Source organism: Somniosus microcephalus, chromosome 29 (genome assembly GCF_052327205.1).
Source record: "Somniosus microcephalus isolate GS21.2 chromosome 29, FLI_Smic_1.0, whole genome shotgun sequence".
NCBI lineage: Eukaryota > Metazoa > Chordata > Chondrichthyes > Squaliformes > Somniosidae > Somniosus > Somniosus microcephalus.
The window spans coordinates 6,520,131-6,537,092 of NC_141015.1; the positions used below are offsets into that span (position 1 = coordinate 6,520,131).

The 16,962-nt window shown below is 47.3% G+C and overlaps 1 protein-coding gene across 1 annotated transcript; it reads right to left on the minus strand.

Annotated features, from left to right (window-relative positions):
• Positions 1-11,581: 11,581 nt before the first annotated feature.
• On the minus strand, positions 11,582-12,058 carry LOC147098440 (histone H2A type 2-C-like). Its single transcript, XM_085970066.1, has one exon. It carries the CDS (start codon positions 12,025-12,027, stop codon positions 11,638-11,640), a length of 390 nt encoding a protein of 129 aa, XP_085826192.1. The 5' UTR covers positions 12,028-12,058; the 3' UTR covers positions 11,582-11,637.
• Positions 12,059-16,962: the final 4,904 nt, after the last annotated feature.

Below are 16,962 nucleotides of genomic sequence, written 5' to 3' on the forward strand. Positions count from 1 at the left end.
CGCTATGAAGGCCAACATACCATTTGCCTTCTTAACCGCCTGCTGCACCTGCATGCTTACCTTCAGCGACTGGTGCACAATGACCCCCAGGTCACGTTGCACTTCCCCTTCTCCCAATCTATTGCCATTCAGATAATAATCTGCCTTCCTGTTTTTGATACCAAAATGGATAACCTCGCATTTATCCACATTATACTGCATTTGCCATGCATCTGCCCAATCACCCAACCTGTCCAAATCATACTGGAGTTTCACTGCATCCTCCTCACAGCACACGCACCCACCCAGCTTTGTATCATCTGCAAACTTGGAGATATTACATCTAGTTCCCTCGTCTAGATCATTTATATATATTGTGAATAGCTGGGGTCCTAGTACCGATCCCTGCAGTACCCCACTAGTCACTGCCTGCCACTCGGAAAAGGACTCGTTTATTCCAACTCTTTGCTTCCTGTCTGCAAACCAGTTCTCTATCCAAGACAGTACCTTACCCCCAATCCCATGTCACAGAAATCACAGAATCACAGAAACCCCACAGTGCAGATAGAGGCCATTTCGGCCCATCGAGCCTGCACCGACACATATCCCACCCGATCCCCGTAACCCCTACACCAACACATATCCCACCCTATCCCCGTAACCCCACGTATTTAATCCCCCTAACACTAAGGGTCAATTTATCATAGCCAATCAACCTAACCCGCACATCTTTGGACTGTGGGAGGAAACCGGAGCACCCGGAGGAAACCCACGCAAACACGGGGAGAATGTGCAAACTCCACACAGACAGTCACCCGAGGCCGGATTCGAACCCGGGTCCCTGGCGCTGTGAGGGCTTTAACTATGCACGCTAATCTCTTATGTGGGATCTTATCGAAAGCCTTCTGAAAGTCCAAATACACCACATCCACTGGTTCTCATTTATCTATTCTAGCAGTTACATCCTCAAGAAATTCCAGTAGATTAGTCAAGCACGATTTACCTTTTGTAAATCCATGTTGACTTTGTCCGATCCTGTCACTGTTTTCCATGTGCTCTGCTATTACATCTTTTATAATGGATTCTAGCATTTCCCCACTACCGATGTCAGGCTTAACGGTCTGTAATTCCCCCTTTTCTCTCTACCACCTTTTTTAAATAGTGGGGTTACATTAGCTATCTTCCAATCCATGGGAACTGTTCCAGATCCTATAGAATTTTGGAAGATGTGCAGCAATGCATCTACTATAAACTGCGATAGGGTGACCTAAACTGTGTTAACAGGAGCCTGGTTGCGATGCCTCGAATCGAACTTCAATGAACTCGCGAGGGAGGTCAGCGAGCCACACCACGATACAATCATCGCCCTAATTTTAAAATGTTAGACGCTGTATTTACATATCATTCGCCATAGGTCTTTGGAGCTTTAGTCAGGACGTGTAAAACACTTTGCAATCATCGTAGACTGAACGGAAACAAGATGTTCAGGTTATTTCTCTCCAGTTTAAAATAGTTACTGAGGAATGGTTTTCCTGTTGCACCACTGGCTGGCGGCCAGGAGATGGCACCAAACTCCAATAGTTTGGAGAGTGCGGATTGTGTCCACACATCCAGACCGCCGTGAGCCTGGTGCTGCCCGGGAGCTGGCCAAGCACGGGGTGTCGGAAGGTAAAATAGCAAATAAATTTCACAACGCACTGTAAAAGCACAAAACAAAGCAACGGCTCTTTTCAGAGGAAGTCGCAGCATTAATATAGTCGAATTATTCATTCGGGATATCGCCCTTTTATAGAATCACAGAACGATTCCGCACATTAGCAGGCCGAGAGGAGACTTGATTGATGTGTATATGAAGGGCCTACATAGAGTGGACAGGAAAGACCTATTTCCCTTAGCAGAGAGATCAATCACCAGGGGGTAAAGATTTAAAAGAATTGGTAGAAGAAGTAGAGGAGAGTTGAGCAGAACTTTTTTCACCCATAGGTTGTTGGGGGTCTGGAACGTTCTGCCTGAAAGTGAGGTAGAGGCAGAAACCCTCATCATATTTAAAAACTATATGTTACGCCCTTGAAGTGTCATAAACTGAAAAGCTAAGGACCAAGATCTGGAAAGTGGGATTCGGCAGCATAGATATTTTTTGTGCTGAATCCTTCTGTAACGTAAATGTCTACGATTCTGTGAATAAAGATCATTCAGCCCATCGTGCCTATGTTGATTTAAAACATCCACACACCAGAATATAGAACTTGGAGTAAAATATAGATCTACACCGATCACAATGTAAATCAACTGTCTACCCTCGCTCCCAGGTCACTGCTCTCTCTGTGAGGTGGTGGGTGGCTCTTAAAAGAGCCTTTGTGTTGTGTTTGGTGGAAAGGGTCGAGTTGTTCAGCCGCCGAATCCATAGAGAGTGCAGCCCTGCCGTTTCAGAGCGTACACCACATCCATGGCATTGACCGTCTTGCGCTTGGCGTGCTCAGTGTAGGTGATCGCTATCCCTGATCACATTCTCCAGGAAAACCTTCAGCACCCCGCGGGTATGTGTGTGGGGCTTTGTCCTGTACCTGTCATTCTCTGGTATGTTCGTGGTGTTTTTTTCCTGCACCTGTCAGTTTCTGATATATGATTGGGTTTTCTTCCTGGACCTGTCAGTTTCTGATATGTCAGTGGGGTTTTGTCCTCTACCTGTCAGTTTCTGTTATGTGAGTGTGGATGTGCATTTGCCTGTCAGTTTCTGTTATGTGAGTGCGGTTTTGTCCTGTACCTGTCAGTTTCTGATATGTGAGTGGGGTTTTGTACTATAGCTGTCAGTTTCTGATCTGTGAGTGCGGTTTTGTCCTGTACCTGTCAGTTTCTGGCATATGAGTTGGGATTTCTCATGTACCTATCAGTCTCTGGTATGTGAATGGGGTTATATCCTGTACCTGTCAGTTTCTGGTATTTGAGAGGGCTTTTGTCCTGTACCTCTCAGTTTCTGATATGTGAGTGGGTCTTTGTCCAGTAAATGTCAGTATCTGATATATGAGTCGGGTTTTGTCCTCTCCCTGTCTGTTTCTGGTTTGTGAGTGGGGTTTTGTCCAGTACCTGTCAGTTTCTTTATGTTTGTGTTTTTTTTTCCTGTAGCTGTCAGTTTCTGGTACCTGAATGGGGTTTTGTTCTGTACCTATCAGTTCTTTGTAAGTGAATGGGGCTTTATCCTGTACCTGGCAGTTTCTTTGTGTTAGTGTTCATTTTTCCTATAGCAGTCAGATTCTGATAGGTGAGTGGGATTTTGTCCTTTACTTGTCAGTTTCTGATCTGTGATTTGGGTTTTGTCCTGTACCTGTCTGTTTCTGGTATGTTAGTGGGCTTTTGTCCTGTACCTGTCAGCTTCTGTCATGTGAGTGGTGTTTTGTACAATAGCTGTCATTTTCTGATCTGTGAGTGGGGTTTTGTCCTGTACCTGTCAGTTTCTGTTATGTGAGTGTGGATATGCATTTGCCTGTCAGTTTCAGTTATGTGAATTAGGTTTTTTCCTGTTCCTGTCAGTTTCTGGTATATGAATTGGGTTATATCCTGTACCTATCAGTCTCTGGTATGTGAGTGGGGTTATATCCTGTACCTGTCAGTTTTGGTCATGCGAGTGGGGTTATCTCCTGTACCTCTCAGTTTCTGACATATGAGTCGGTCTTTGTCCTGTAAATGTCAGCATCTGATATGTGAGTCAGGTTTTGTCCTGTACCTGTCTTTCTGGTTTGAGAGTGGGGTTTTGTACTGTGCCAGTCAGTTTCAGGTCTGTGAGTGGGTTTTGTGCTGTATCTCTCAGTTTCTGATATGTGAGTGTGGTTGTTGTCCTGTACCTGTCAGCTTCTGGTACATGAGTGGGGTTTTGTACTGTACCTGTCAGCTTCTGGTACGTGAGTGGGGTTTTGTCCTGTACCTGTCAGTTTCTGGTATGTGAGTGGGTTTTGTCCTGTACCTGTCAGTTTCTGGTATGTGAGTGGGTTTTGTCCTGTACCTGTCAGTTTCTGGTACGTGAGTGGGGTTTTGTCCTGTACCTGTCAGTTTCTGGTATGTGAGTGGGTTTTGTCCTGTACCTGTCAGCTTCTGGTATGTGAGTGGGTTTTGTCCTGTACCTGTCAGTTTCTGGTATGTGAGTGGGTTTTGTCCTGTACCTGTCAGTTTCTGGTATGTGAGTGGGTTTTGTCCTGTACCTGTCAGTTTCTGGTATGTGAGTGGGGTTTTGTCCTGTACCTGTCAGTTTCTGGTACGTGAGTGGGGTTTTGTCCTGTACCTGTCAGTTTCTGGTATGTGAGTGGGTTTTGTCCTGTACCTGTCAGCTTCTGATATGTGAGTGGGTTTTGTTCTGTACCTGTCAGTTTCTGGTACGTGAGTGGGGTTTTGTCCTGTACCTGTCAGTTTCTGGTATGTGAGTGGGTTTTGTCCTGTACCTGTCAGTTTCTGGTATGTGAGTGGGGTTTTGTCCTGTACCTGTCAGCTTCTGGTATGTGAGTGGGGTTTTGTCCTGTACCTGTCAGTTTCTGGTATGTGAGTGGGTTTTGTTCTGTACCTGTCAGTTTCTGGTATGTGAGTGGGGTTTTGTCCTGTACCTGTCAGTTTCTGGTATGTGAGTGGGTTTTGTTCTGTACCTGTCAGTTTCTGGTATGTGAGTGGGTTTTGTCCTGTACCTGTCAGTTTCTGGTATGTGAGTGGGGTTTTGTCCTGTACCTGTCAGCTTCTGGTATGTGAGTGGGGTTTTGTCCTGTACCTGTCAGTTTCTGGTATGTGAGTGGGTTTTGTCCTGTACCTGTCAGTTTCTGGTATGTGAGTGGGTTTTGTCCTGTACCTGTCAGTTTCTGGTATGTGAGTGGGGTTTTGTCCTGTACCTGTCAGTTTCTGGTATGTGAGTGAGGTTTTGTCCTGTACCTGTCAGTTTCTGGTACGTGAGTGGGGTTTTGTCCTGTACCTGTCAGTTTCTGGTATGTGAGTGGGTTTTGTCCTGTACCTGTCAGTTTCTGGTATGTGAGTGGGTTTTGTCCTGTACCTGTCAGTTTCTGGTACGTGAGTGGGGTTTTGTCCTGTACCTGTCAGTTTCTGGTATGTGAGTGGGTTTTGTCCTGTACCTGTCAGCTTCTGGTATGTGAGTGGGGTTTTGTCCTGTACCTGTCAGTTTCTGGTATGTGAGTGGGTTTTGTCCTGTACCTGTCAGCTTCTGGTACGTGAGTGGGGTTTTGTCCTGTATATGGCAGTTTCTTTATGTTATTGTTCTTTTTTCCTGTACCTGTCAATTTCTGATATGGGATTGGGGTTTTTTTCCTGTACCAGTCAGTTTCTGGTATGTGCATGGGTTTTTGTCCAGTACCTGTCAGTTTCTGGTATGTGAGTGAATTTTCCACTGTACCTGTCAGTTTTTGTTATGTGAGCGGGATTTTGTCCTGTACCTGTCAGTTTTTGTTATGTGAGGGGGATTTTGTCCTGTACCCATCAGCTTCTCATTGGGTGTTATCTGTACCTGTCAGTTTCTGTCTGTACCTGTCTGTATCTGCTATGTGAGCTTCAGTTTCTGTCTATCTGTCTGTGTCTAGTATGGGAGTGTGGATTTTACTCAGTAACTGTCCATCTCTGGTAGTTGAGTGTGGGTCTTCATCTGTATCTGTCAGTCAATCTCAGTTACAGTAAGTGATTGTGATTCAATCTCAATCTGTCATTCTGTGAGTGATAATGTACTTACTGTGTGTGAGAAGGAGCTGCCTGCACTGATCCTCCTGTTCCATGTGGAGGAAAGATCACATTTATTCTGGCTCAGTGAAGTATTTTGCTCCGAGAATTATAATATGAGAACAGAATTAGTTATACAATATGGACAGTTGTGGGTAGAATATAAAAATAAATTAATAATTAATGTGTTTGTTTATGATAACAAAGTAAAGTATCTGGGGAGAGGAAACTGCGATACAAATTGTGTCGTGGTCTGATCTCACTGCAATACAGTGGGACTCCGATTCTCCACAGCAGGTGTGTAGAATGGTTCTATAGTAAGTTATCAGCATCCAGACACAAACCAACCCCAGCATTTGACCATGAATGGGACGACCCTATTGCCACAGTCCAGGTTTATATCTCCCAGTCCCATTGGATTACCTATCAAATTCCGCAAGGCTTCCTGGAATATAACCACAGGTACCTGGTCTGTACAAGCAATTGTTTTCAGTCTATGGACAGAAAACAGCGAGTTGTGGTAAATGGCTGTTATTCAGAGAGAAGGATGGTAGACAGTAGTGTTCACCAACTGTCAGTGCTGCGGCCACTGCATTCTTTATATTTATAAATGACCTGGAAATTGGAATACAAAGTAGAATTTCTAAATTTGCAATTCACACCTCATGTGGGGGTGTGCCATAGAGTGAGGATGATACCAATCGACTGCAACAGGACATAGAAAGATTGGCAGAATTGACAGACAAGTGGCAGATGGAATTTAAACAGAGAAGAGTGAGGTGATGCATTTTGGCAGAGGAAACAGGGAGAGGCAATATACAAGTATTGGCACAATTGTAAAGAATGTGCAGGGACAGAGGGACCTGGGAGTTAATGGGCATAGGTCCCTGAAGGTGGCAGGACATATTGAGATAGTGGTTAGCAAAGGATATGGGATCTTGGGTTTCATAAATAGAGGTAATGAGTACAAATGTAGAGAAGTTATGCTGAATCATTATAAAGCGCTGGTTAGGCCACAACTGGAGAATTGCGTCCAGTTCTGGTCACCACACTTTAGGAAGGATGTGAAGCCCTTGAGAGGGTGCAGAGGAGATTTATCAAAAAGTTCTGTGGGTTGGGGATCTTAGCTACAAGCAAAGGTTGGAGATGCTGGATTTCTTTCATTAGAGCAAAGGAGGTTGAGGGGTGATTTGATAGAGGTGTACAAGATTATAACAGGTTTGGATCGGCTAGACGGGGAAAGGCTGTTCCCACTAGTTGATGGTACCAGGACTAGGGGACACAGATTTGAGGTTTTGGGCAAGAGATGGGGCGGGGGCGGGGGTGTGAGGAAAAACATTTTTACGCAGCGAGTGTTGAGGACCTGGAACTCGCTGCTGACGGAAGTGGTGGAAGCGGAGACACTCAATGTTTTCAAGGGGAGACTGGATAGGCACTTGAGGGAAATAAACTTGCAGGGCTACGGGGATAGAGCGGCGGAATGGGACTGACTGGATTGCTCTGCAGAGAGATGGCACAGACTCGATGGGCCGAATGGCTTCCTTCTGTGCCGTTATGAATCTATGATTATGGCTCTATCATTCCATTGAAACCGAGTTGAGGGCCTTTGTAATTAACAGAATGTCTCAGAGCACGGATCCTGATGTACCTGAAGGAGCTACTATGTATCTCCCAATCACCAGCAACACGGTTCTGGAGAACTCAACGCACCGAAACAAAATAACCGATTTTTGAAATGTGTTATTTCACACTTCTCACCTGCTGCCTGCAATAGATGCACTTTGTGAAATTCCTCACATCCTCACTCTCAGGCTCCGATCCACTGTTCAATAACAACAGACACGGTGAAATTCGAACTGAATCAGGAACATTCACTGCTGATTTGGAGAAAGCAGCAATGATTTGAAAGTGCGAGGTGATTTACTTTCTATGTTACCTTATACTGTACACACACAGCCCGAGAATGGCCTCTCCCTTCCCCCACTCACTCCATGTTAAGGAACTAGTTCCTGTTCCAATCTGTCTCTTACAGACAATTCCCGGCTTCCAACTCTCCGACACCTCCTCCTACCTCCACGTGGACCATGACCCTACTGCCGAACATCAAACCACTGTCACTGACCTCATCTCCTCTGGAGATCTTCCCCCCGCTGCCACCAACCTCATAGTTCCCCAACCCCGCACAGCCCGCTTCTACCTCCTCCCCAAGATCCACAAACAGGACTGCCCTGGTAGACACATCATTTCAGCCTGTTCTTGCCCCACGGAACTTATCTCTTCCTATCTCGACTCTATCTTTTCTCCCCTTGTCCAGTCTCTTCCCACCTACATTCACGACTCTTCGGACGCCCTCTGCCACTTTAACAGTTTCCAGTTTCCTGGCCCCAACCGCTTCCTTTTCACCATGGACGTCCAATCCCTCTACACCTCCATCCCCCACCAGGATGGCCGGAGGGCGCTCCACTTCTTCCTTGAACAGAGGCCCCTCCAGTCCCCATCCACCACCACCCTCCTCCGCCTGGCTGAACTTGTTCTCACATTGAACAACTTCTCCTTTAACTCCACACATTTCCTCCAAATCAAAGGTGTTGCCATGGGTACCCGCATGGGTCCTAGCTATGCCTGCCTTTTCGTGGGATATGTCAAACAATCTTTGTTCCAGTCCGACTCAGCTCCCCTCCCTTAGCTCTTTTTCCGATACATTGATGACTGTATCGGTGCCGTTTTCTGCTCTCGCCCCAAACTAGACAATTTCATTCACTTTGCCTCCAATTTCCACCCTTCCTCACCTTCACATGGTCCATCTCTGACTCTTCCCTTCCCTTCCTCGACTTCTCCGTCTCCATCTCTGGGGATAGGTTATCGACCAATATTCACTACAAGCCCACTGACTCCCACAGCTACCTGGGCTACACTTCCTCCCACCCCGCCTCCTGTAAGGACTCCATTCCATTCTCCCAGTTTCTCCATCTCTGCCGTATCTGCTCCGACGATGCCACCTTCCACACCAGTGCTTCCGACATGTCTTCCTTTTTCCGCAGATGATACTAAGATGGGAGGGAAAGTAGTGAGTGAGGAGGACATAAAAAACCTGCAAGGGGACATCGACAGGCTAAGTAAGTGGGCAGAGATTTGGCAGATGGAATACAATACTGGAAAGTGTGAGGTTATGCACTTCGGCAGGAATAATCGTAGAGCAAGTTATTATCTTAATGGCAAGAAACTGGAAAGTACTGTAGTACAAAGGGATCTGGGGGTCCTGGTGCACGAAACTCAAAAGGTTAGTATGCAGGTGCAGCAAGTGATTAAGAAGGCCAATGGAATGTTGGCTTTCATTGCTAGGGGGATAGAATATAAAAATAGGGAGGTATTGCTTCAGTTGTACAAGGTATTGGTGAGACTGCACCTGGAATACTGCGTACAGTTTTGGTGTCCATACTTAAGAAAGGACATACTTGCTCTCGAGTCAGTACAAAGAAGGTTCACTCGGTTAATCCCGGGGATGAGGGGATGGACATATGAGGAGAGGTTGAGTAGATTGGGACTCTACTCATTGGAGTTCAGAAGAATGAGAGGCGATCTTATTGAAACATATAAGATTGTGAAGGGGTTGGATCGGGTGGATGCGGGGAAGATGTTCCCGATGATGGGTGAAACTAGAACTAGGGGGCATAGTCTTAGAATAAGGGGCTGCTCTTTCAAAACTGAGATGAGGAGGGACTACTTCACTCAGAGGGTGGTAGGTCCATGGAATATGCTGCCCCAAAAAGCTGTAGAAGCTACATCATTACATAAATTTAAAACAGAAATAGACAGTTTCCTAGAAGTAAAGGGAATTAAGGGTTACGGGGAGCGGGCAGGAATTTGGACATGAGTCTAGGTTCGGATCGGTCATGGCCCTGTGGGTAGCGGAGCGGGCCCAGGGGCCGTGTAACCTGATCCTGCTCCTATTTCGTGTGTCTAATTCTGTTAGATTCAGGAGATGGTTCTGTGATAGTGGATTGGCTGTTAGGATCAGATCAGCCATGATCTTATTGAATGGCGGAGCAGGCTCGAGGGGCCAATTGGCCTACTCCTGCTCCTATTTCTTATCTTATGATCTTATCAGCATCCAGACACAACCCAAACCCAGCACTGGACCATGAATGGGACATCCGATTGGCACACTCCAGCTTTATATCTCCCACTCCCACGGGAGCAGGTGTACAATGGTGGATCGCTTCCTGGAATAATTCCATAGGTAGCTGGGCTGCACATCTATTTTTTCCAGTATATTGAAAACGAGTTGAGGGCCTGAATAGTTAACAGAGTGTCTCAGAGCCTGGATGCTGATGTATCTGAGGGAGCCACAATGTATCTCTCGATCACCAGCAACACGGTTCTGGAGAACTCAAAAGCAAATAACCGATTTTTGAAATGTGTTCTTTCACACTTCTCACCTGCTGCCTGCAATCGATGCACGTTGTGAATCTCCGCACATCCTCACTGTCAGGCTGTGTTTCCTTGTTCACTGAACAATAACAACAGACACGGTGAGATTGGTACTGAATCAGGAACATTCACTGCTGATTTGGAGAAAGCAGCAATGATTTGAAAGTGCGAGGTGATTTACTTTCTATGTTACCTTACACTGTACACACACAGCCCGAGAATGGCCTCTCCCTTCCCCCACTCACTCCATGTTCCGGAACTAGTTCCTGTTCCAATCTGTCTCTTACAGACAATCCCCGGCTTCCGATGAACTTGCCCCGACTCAAAGCCCATCTGTGGACACAGTCCCAATGCGATGTGTTGCTGTGAGGAGGCTGCTGTTTGCTCCCTTACTCGGGCCCGTGATATCTCCGCTCCCTGATGTGTTCAGCGATCATCAGCCGAGCCCAGAGGAAACGGCCCCCGCTGGCAGAGCTGGGGGAGGGGAGCTCGCATGGGCCCTTCCTGTCGCTTTAAACACTGTGCGGGGAGAGGGGGAGGAGCAGGCAAATATTTCAATGCTGAAGCCTGAAAGCTGGAGGCGGAGTTGAAGCTCAGAGGACGCTGTCTCTGCTCTGCCTGTCACTCTGATTCTGTCTCCTCCCAGCCTCCCCGGGCAGCACCTGACTCACGGCGGTCTGGATGTGTGGACACAATCCGCACTCTCCAAACTATTAGACGTCTTTGTCATCTACTGGCTGAAAGCGAGCAATGATTCAGCAGAAACCATTTTGATTTCGACAGATACCTCAGCACTGTGTTTATGTTCCGCTTAAAACCATTGCCAAGTAGTTTATTGGTCAAGCTGAAAACTCCAAACAACCATTAAAAGCAGATGCCCGCACTCACCCGATTTTAGTGTGAACATTGTGGTTGATCATTGAGTGTGGGATAGACACTTCCTCTGTCACTCTGGTACTATGTGGCAAGGTGAGATTCACTGCTGAATATGGGACAGATACTGTATCTGTCACTCTCTTGCACAGTGTGTTCGTGCGGGATTGACAAATGTGCATATGATAGACAACGCATCTGTCACTCTTTGCATTGTCAATGGCAAATTGGCTGTTGAAAAACGACAGGTACTGTATCTGACACTGTCTAGTACAATATGACTTTTTAAATTGTCTGGTGAGGCTAAACTAGATACTTTATCTGTCACTCTCTGGTACTGTCTCATTGTGGGATTGACAGGTGAGTATAGGAAATGCACTACCACTCACTCACAAGTGACAGAATATTCGTTCATACAGGATACCAATTGTATGTTACTCTGTATCTGTGTGGCAGCATTTGATTGTCAAGTGAGTGGGGGGTAGATAACTTAATGGGCGAATCTGTGAATTTCAAAGCAGAATTAAAGATTTAACATGTTAATTTAGATCTGAGGTAATTGTGACCCATAGAACAGAACAGTAACCAGCCCTTTCAAAGATAATGTGGGTGGCTCTGAAAAGAGCCTTTGGGTTATTTGATTGAATCTTGTTCGGTTTACTTGCTCTTGGAGCTGGCGGTGCTGGTTTTCTTGGGCAGCAGCACCGCCTGGATATTAGGCAGCACCCCGCCCTGAGCGATGGTCACCTTTCCCAGCAACTTGTTGAGCTCCTCGTCGTTGCGGATGGCCAGCTGCAGGTGTCTGGGGATGATGCGGGTCTTCTTGTTGTCGCGGGCAGCGTTGCCGGCCAGCTCCAGGATTTCAGCGGTCAGATACTCGAGCACAGCAGCCATGTACACCGGGGCTCCGGCACCCACACGCTGAGCGTAGTTGCCCTTTCGCAGGTGCCTGTGAACACGGCCCACAGGGAACTGCAGTCCGGCCCGGGATGAGCGAGACTTGGCTTTGGCCCGAGTTTTACCGCTGGTTTTTCCTCTTCCAGACATTTCCACAATCAATACGGTAATAGAAAGAATGAAAATCTCCTCCCACATCTGCCCTTCTTATACCTTCTGGAGGAATGCAGATAGCGAACTTCTGATTGGTCAGTCTGTGATGAATTTCATTGGTGCTTTGCGGTGACCAATCATAGTCTGCTTTTCCCGCCAATGAAAAGTGAGTGGAAATAACTGTTCTCAACAGTCAGACCGCCAACGATTTTTTAATTTCAAAAAGCCCGCCAATATTTTCCTAACGAGCGAATTAAGTTAATAAATTCACCATTAGCCAAATAATTCCGAAAATTTTTTTTCTTCCTTTTGTCTTATTCCATCTCTCCCTTGCAAATTCCAGGCTGTTACAATCAGGATTAATTCCGCGTTCAATTTGAAACTGCAACGGGCGGGAATCAATTTCCATTGACTTTGAAACGGGACACATTCCAGCTCAATCTTTGTAAAAGCGAGGTTTCACAGATTATCGATCGATCATTTGCACAGGCACTGCGGCGGGAGTGAAACCAGATCTGGGAGTCCTGCTGTAAGAAGGGAAGAGGGACAGAGGGTTTAAACTGTCCCCCGTTCTGGTCTCTAAGAAACCCCATTCTGGGTTTTTGCAATGCAGTAATTCTCGGGTTAATACAAGGATTGACCACAAATGGCATTGAAAAAAATGAAAATGTGTTTGCAGAGATTGAGGTGACTGAAATCCGAGTCTCATCTCGAAAACAAGCCTTTAATTCGTCGGAAGACGCTGCAAGTGAACGGGTCTAAGATCAAAGGGAAAGAGCGATCAGGGACCGTGTTTGTAGTTCTTATCAGCCGAGCACATAGGAAACGGCCTCCGCTGGCCGAGCTGGGGGAGCGGTGCTCGCAGGGGCCCTTCCCGTCCGTTTCAAAAGTCTGGGGGAGGGGGAGGCGTAGCTTGAATTGTAGCGCATGCTCAGACTTCTTTCTTATAACACTTAAATCGGCAAAAATCTGATTGTTTCACAAATCGCTTTTATCGTTCATTAAATGGGCCACATGGAGACGCTGTTAATTATCATCCGAATTACTGATAAACCGAGTGTGTGACCCGGACACTGGAGTGGGAGTTCCTGAACAGGTTCACACATTCCGTCAGTTGAGATTTTATTTTCACCCACAGGGTGGTGGGGGTCTGGAACTGTTTTGCCTGAAAGGGTGGGAGAGGCAGAAACCCTCATCGCATTTTAAAAAGTACTTGGATATGACCATAAGTGCCGTAAACTGCAAGGCTACGGACCAAGAGCTGCAAAGTGGGTTTTGGCTGGATAGATTGTTTATGGCCGACACAGACACGATGGGCCGAATGGCCTCCTTCTGTGCCGTAACTTTCTATACTATACATCGTAGAGACAGAGAGCTAGAGTAGACACACTCACATACCAAACCCTAAGAAATACGCAATATCTGTCACATCCCAGAAAGTGACAGATAACGAGTAAAATCAACACCCACATAAATCCCAGGCCAGAAACTGACAGGTGCAGAAGTGCCGCCACCGACAAGTCTACGGCCGGCAGAGACGAATCGCCTCCTTCTGTGCCGTAAATGTCTACGATTCTATGAGTAAAGGGCATTAGGCCCATCGAGCTTATATGCTGATATAAATCACCTCCACAGCTAAATTTGATTTGTTACATAGATCTACAGCGATCACAATGTAAATCCACAATCTATCTCCGCTCCCAGGTCACTCCTCTGTGAGGTGGTGGGTGGCTCTTAAAAGAGCCTTTGTGTTGTGTTTGGTGTAGAGTCGAGATGTTCAGCCGCCGAATCCATAGAGAGTGCGGCCCTGCCGTTTCAGAGCGTAAACCACATCCATTGCCGTGACCGTCTTGCGCTTGGCGTGCTCAGTGTAGGTGACAGCATCCCTGATCACATTTTCCAGGAAAACCTTCAGCACCCCGCGGGTCTCCTCGTAGATCAGACCCGAGATCCGCTTGACACCGCCACGACGAGCCAGGCGGCGGATAGCTGGTTTGGTGATGCCCTGGATGTTGTCACGGAGCACTTTACGGTGGCGCTTGGCTCCGCCTTTGCCTAGTCCTTTGCCTCCTTTACCTCGCCCAGTCATGATGATTCTTCACTCGCTGAAATCTTCACTTAATGAAAATTATTACCGTACAACTTTATTTATGCAGCCTGAGCGGACCTGGCTGAGAAAGGCAGACTGTACGTGAGGCGGAAGGGCGGGGTGAAAGAGAGAGAGGAGAGAGCGGGAAGGATAAAGACAGATTCAGAGTGAGAGAGAGAAAGGACTCTGAGCTTCCAGCAACCTCTCCACGTTGACGTTACAATCCCCTGTAAAATCTTCACAAAAACTAAATACACTTTCAGAGAAATCCTGATAATCAAGGATTTCTAGAAAAGCAATAAACGGAATATATAATTAAAAATCAATTAAGTGGGCACGCTGCACTTCAAATCGATTACTGAATCATAGAATCGTTACATCACAGTAGGAGGCAATTCGGCCCATCGAGCCCGTGCCGGCTCTCTGCAAGAACACTTCAGCTAATCCCACTCCCCCGCACCCCTGCATTTTTTTCCCTACCGGTACTTATCCAATTCGCTGTTGAACGCTACGATTGAGTCTGCCTCCACCTCCCTCTCAGTCAGTTCATGCCAGACCCTGACCACTCGCTTTCCATAAAAGCAGTAGGCGGACAATATAATTTAAATTCATTAAAGGAGGCACTCTGCACTTCAGATCTATTACAAAATCATTACAGCACATTGACGGCCATTCGGCCTTCCTCAAATCCGTGTCTCATTCCAAAAGCAAGCTTTTAATTCTTCGGCACGTTCTGGAAAGAGTTATACAGTCTGAGTGCAAAGGGAAATAGCGACCACGGATCGTGTTTGTAGTTTGTTGGACAGGGAATTCAACAGAGACGCTAAGGTCGATCCGGTCAGTGAAACGGTTTATGAGAATACAAAATTCAATCTAAAGCTGAAAATTCAAACGTTGTCAAACACACTTGTTCAGGAAGTAATTACAGTAAATTGTGTCTAAATGGAGATGCGTTTGTGTAGCTCTTTCAGAGAGATTGTGGGTGGCTCTTAAAAGAGCCGTTGTGTTTTGGGTTTATTCTTTCAGGACAGCGTGCAATTTTACTTGGAGCTGGTGTATTTGGTCACCGCCTTTGTCCCTTCCGACACGGCGTGCTTGGCCAGCTCCCCGGGCAGCAGCAGGCGCACCGCGGTCTGGATCTCCCGGGAACTGATGGTGTGCCGCTTGTTGTAATGGGCCAGGCGGGAAACCTCACCCGCGATGCGCTCGAAAATATTCATGATGCCCATGGCCTTGGAGGAGATACCGGTGTCGGGGTGAACCTGCTTCATCACTTTGTAGATGTAGATGTAGTAACTCTCCTTAATAACAACAGAAGATGCTGGAAAAACTCAGCAGGTCAGGCAACATCCGTGGAGAGAAATTTGAGTTGATGTTTCGGGTTTGACCCTTCTTCCTTCCTCGACCTTCTGCGCTTCTTGCAACCCTTCGCTGCCGGTTTAGTGACGGTTTTCTTGGCGCCCTCGATTTCAGACACAAAATAACAGAGGCCCGACCAGTCCCCATCCACCACGACCCTCCTCCGCCTGGCTGAACTTGTTCTCACATTGAACAACTTCTCCTTTAACTCCACTCATTTCCTCCAAATCAAAGGTGTTGCCATGGGTACCCACATGGGTCCTAGCTATGCCTGCCTTTTCGTGGGCTATGTGGAACAATCTTTGTTCCAGTCCTACTCGGGTCCCCTCCCTCACCTCTTTTTCCGGTACATTGATGACTGTATCGGTGCCGTTTCCTGCTCTCGCCCCGAACTTGACAATTTCATTCACTTTGCCTCCAATTTCCACCCTTCCCTCACCTTCACATGGTCCATCTCTGACTCTTCCCTTCCCTTCCTCGACTTCTCCGTCTCCATCTCTGGGGATAGGTTATCGACCAATATTTACTACAAGCCCACTGACTCCCACAGCTACCTGGACTACACTTCCTCCCACCCCGCTTCCTGTAAGGACTCTATTCCATTCTCCCAGTTTCTCCGCCTCCGCCGTATCTGCTCCGACGATGCCACCTTCCACACCAGTGCTTCAGACATGTCTTCCTTTTTCCGCAACCGAGGATTCCCCTCTACCGTGGTTGACACTGCCCTCGACCGTGTCAGTTCTATCTCCCGCACCTCTGCCCTCACCCCTGCCCCTCCCTCCCGGAACCACGATAGGGTTCCCCTTGTCCTCACCTTTCACCCCACCAGCCTCCACATTCAACGGATCATCCTCCGGCATTTCCGCTACCTCCAAAGTGATCCCACCACCAAACGTATCTTCCCCTCCCCTTTCAGCATTCTGCAGGGACCGCTCTCTCCGAGACACCCTAGTCCACTCCTCTATCACCCCAAACAGCCCTTCCCCTTCGCCTGGCACCTTCCCGTGCAAGCGGAGGAGATGTAACACCTGCCCCTATACCTCCCCCCTCCCCACTGTCCAGGGCCCCAAACACCCCTTCCAGGTGAAACAGCGATTTACTTGTACTTCTCGCAATCTAGTATACTGTATTCGCTGCTCACGATGCGGTCTCCTCTACATTGGGGAGACCAAACGCAGATTGGGTGACCGCTTTGCGGAACACCTCCGTTCAGTCCGTAAGGGTGACCCCGAGCTTCCGGTCGCCTGTCATTTCCATTCACCGCTCCATTCCCACTCGGACCTCACCGTCCTTGGCCTCTTGTACTGTTCCACGGAAGCTCAACGTAAACTCGAGGAACAGCACCTCATCTTCCGATTAGGCAGTCTGCAGCCTTCCGGTCTCAATATCGAGTTCAACAATTTCAGATCATAACCTCGGCCCCTATTTCATTTTCACTTATATTTTTCCACTCCTTTCCTTTCCCCCCCCCCCTTTCCTTTTGT

Excerpts from the sequence above, each read along its gene's own strand:
- LOC147098440 (XM_085970066.1), bottom strand. The coding sequence starts at position 12,027 with ATGTCTGGAAGAGGAAAAACCAGCGGTAAAACTCGGGCCAAAGCCAAG.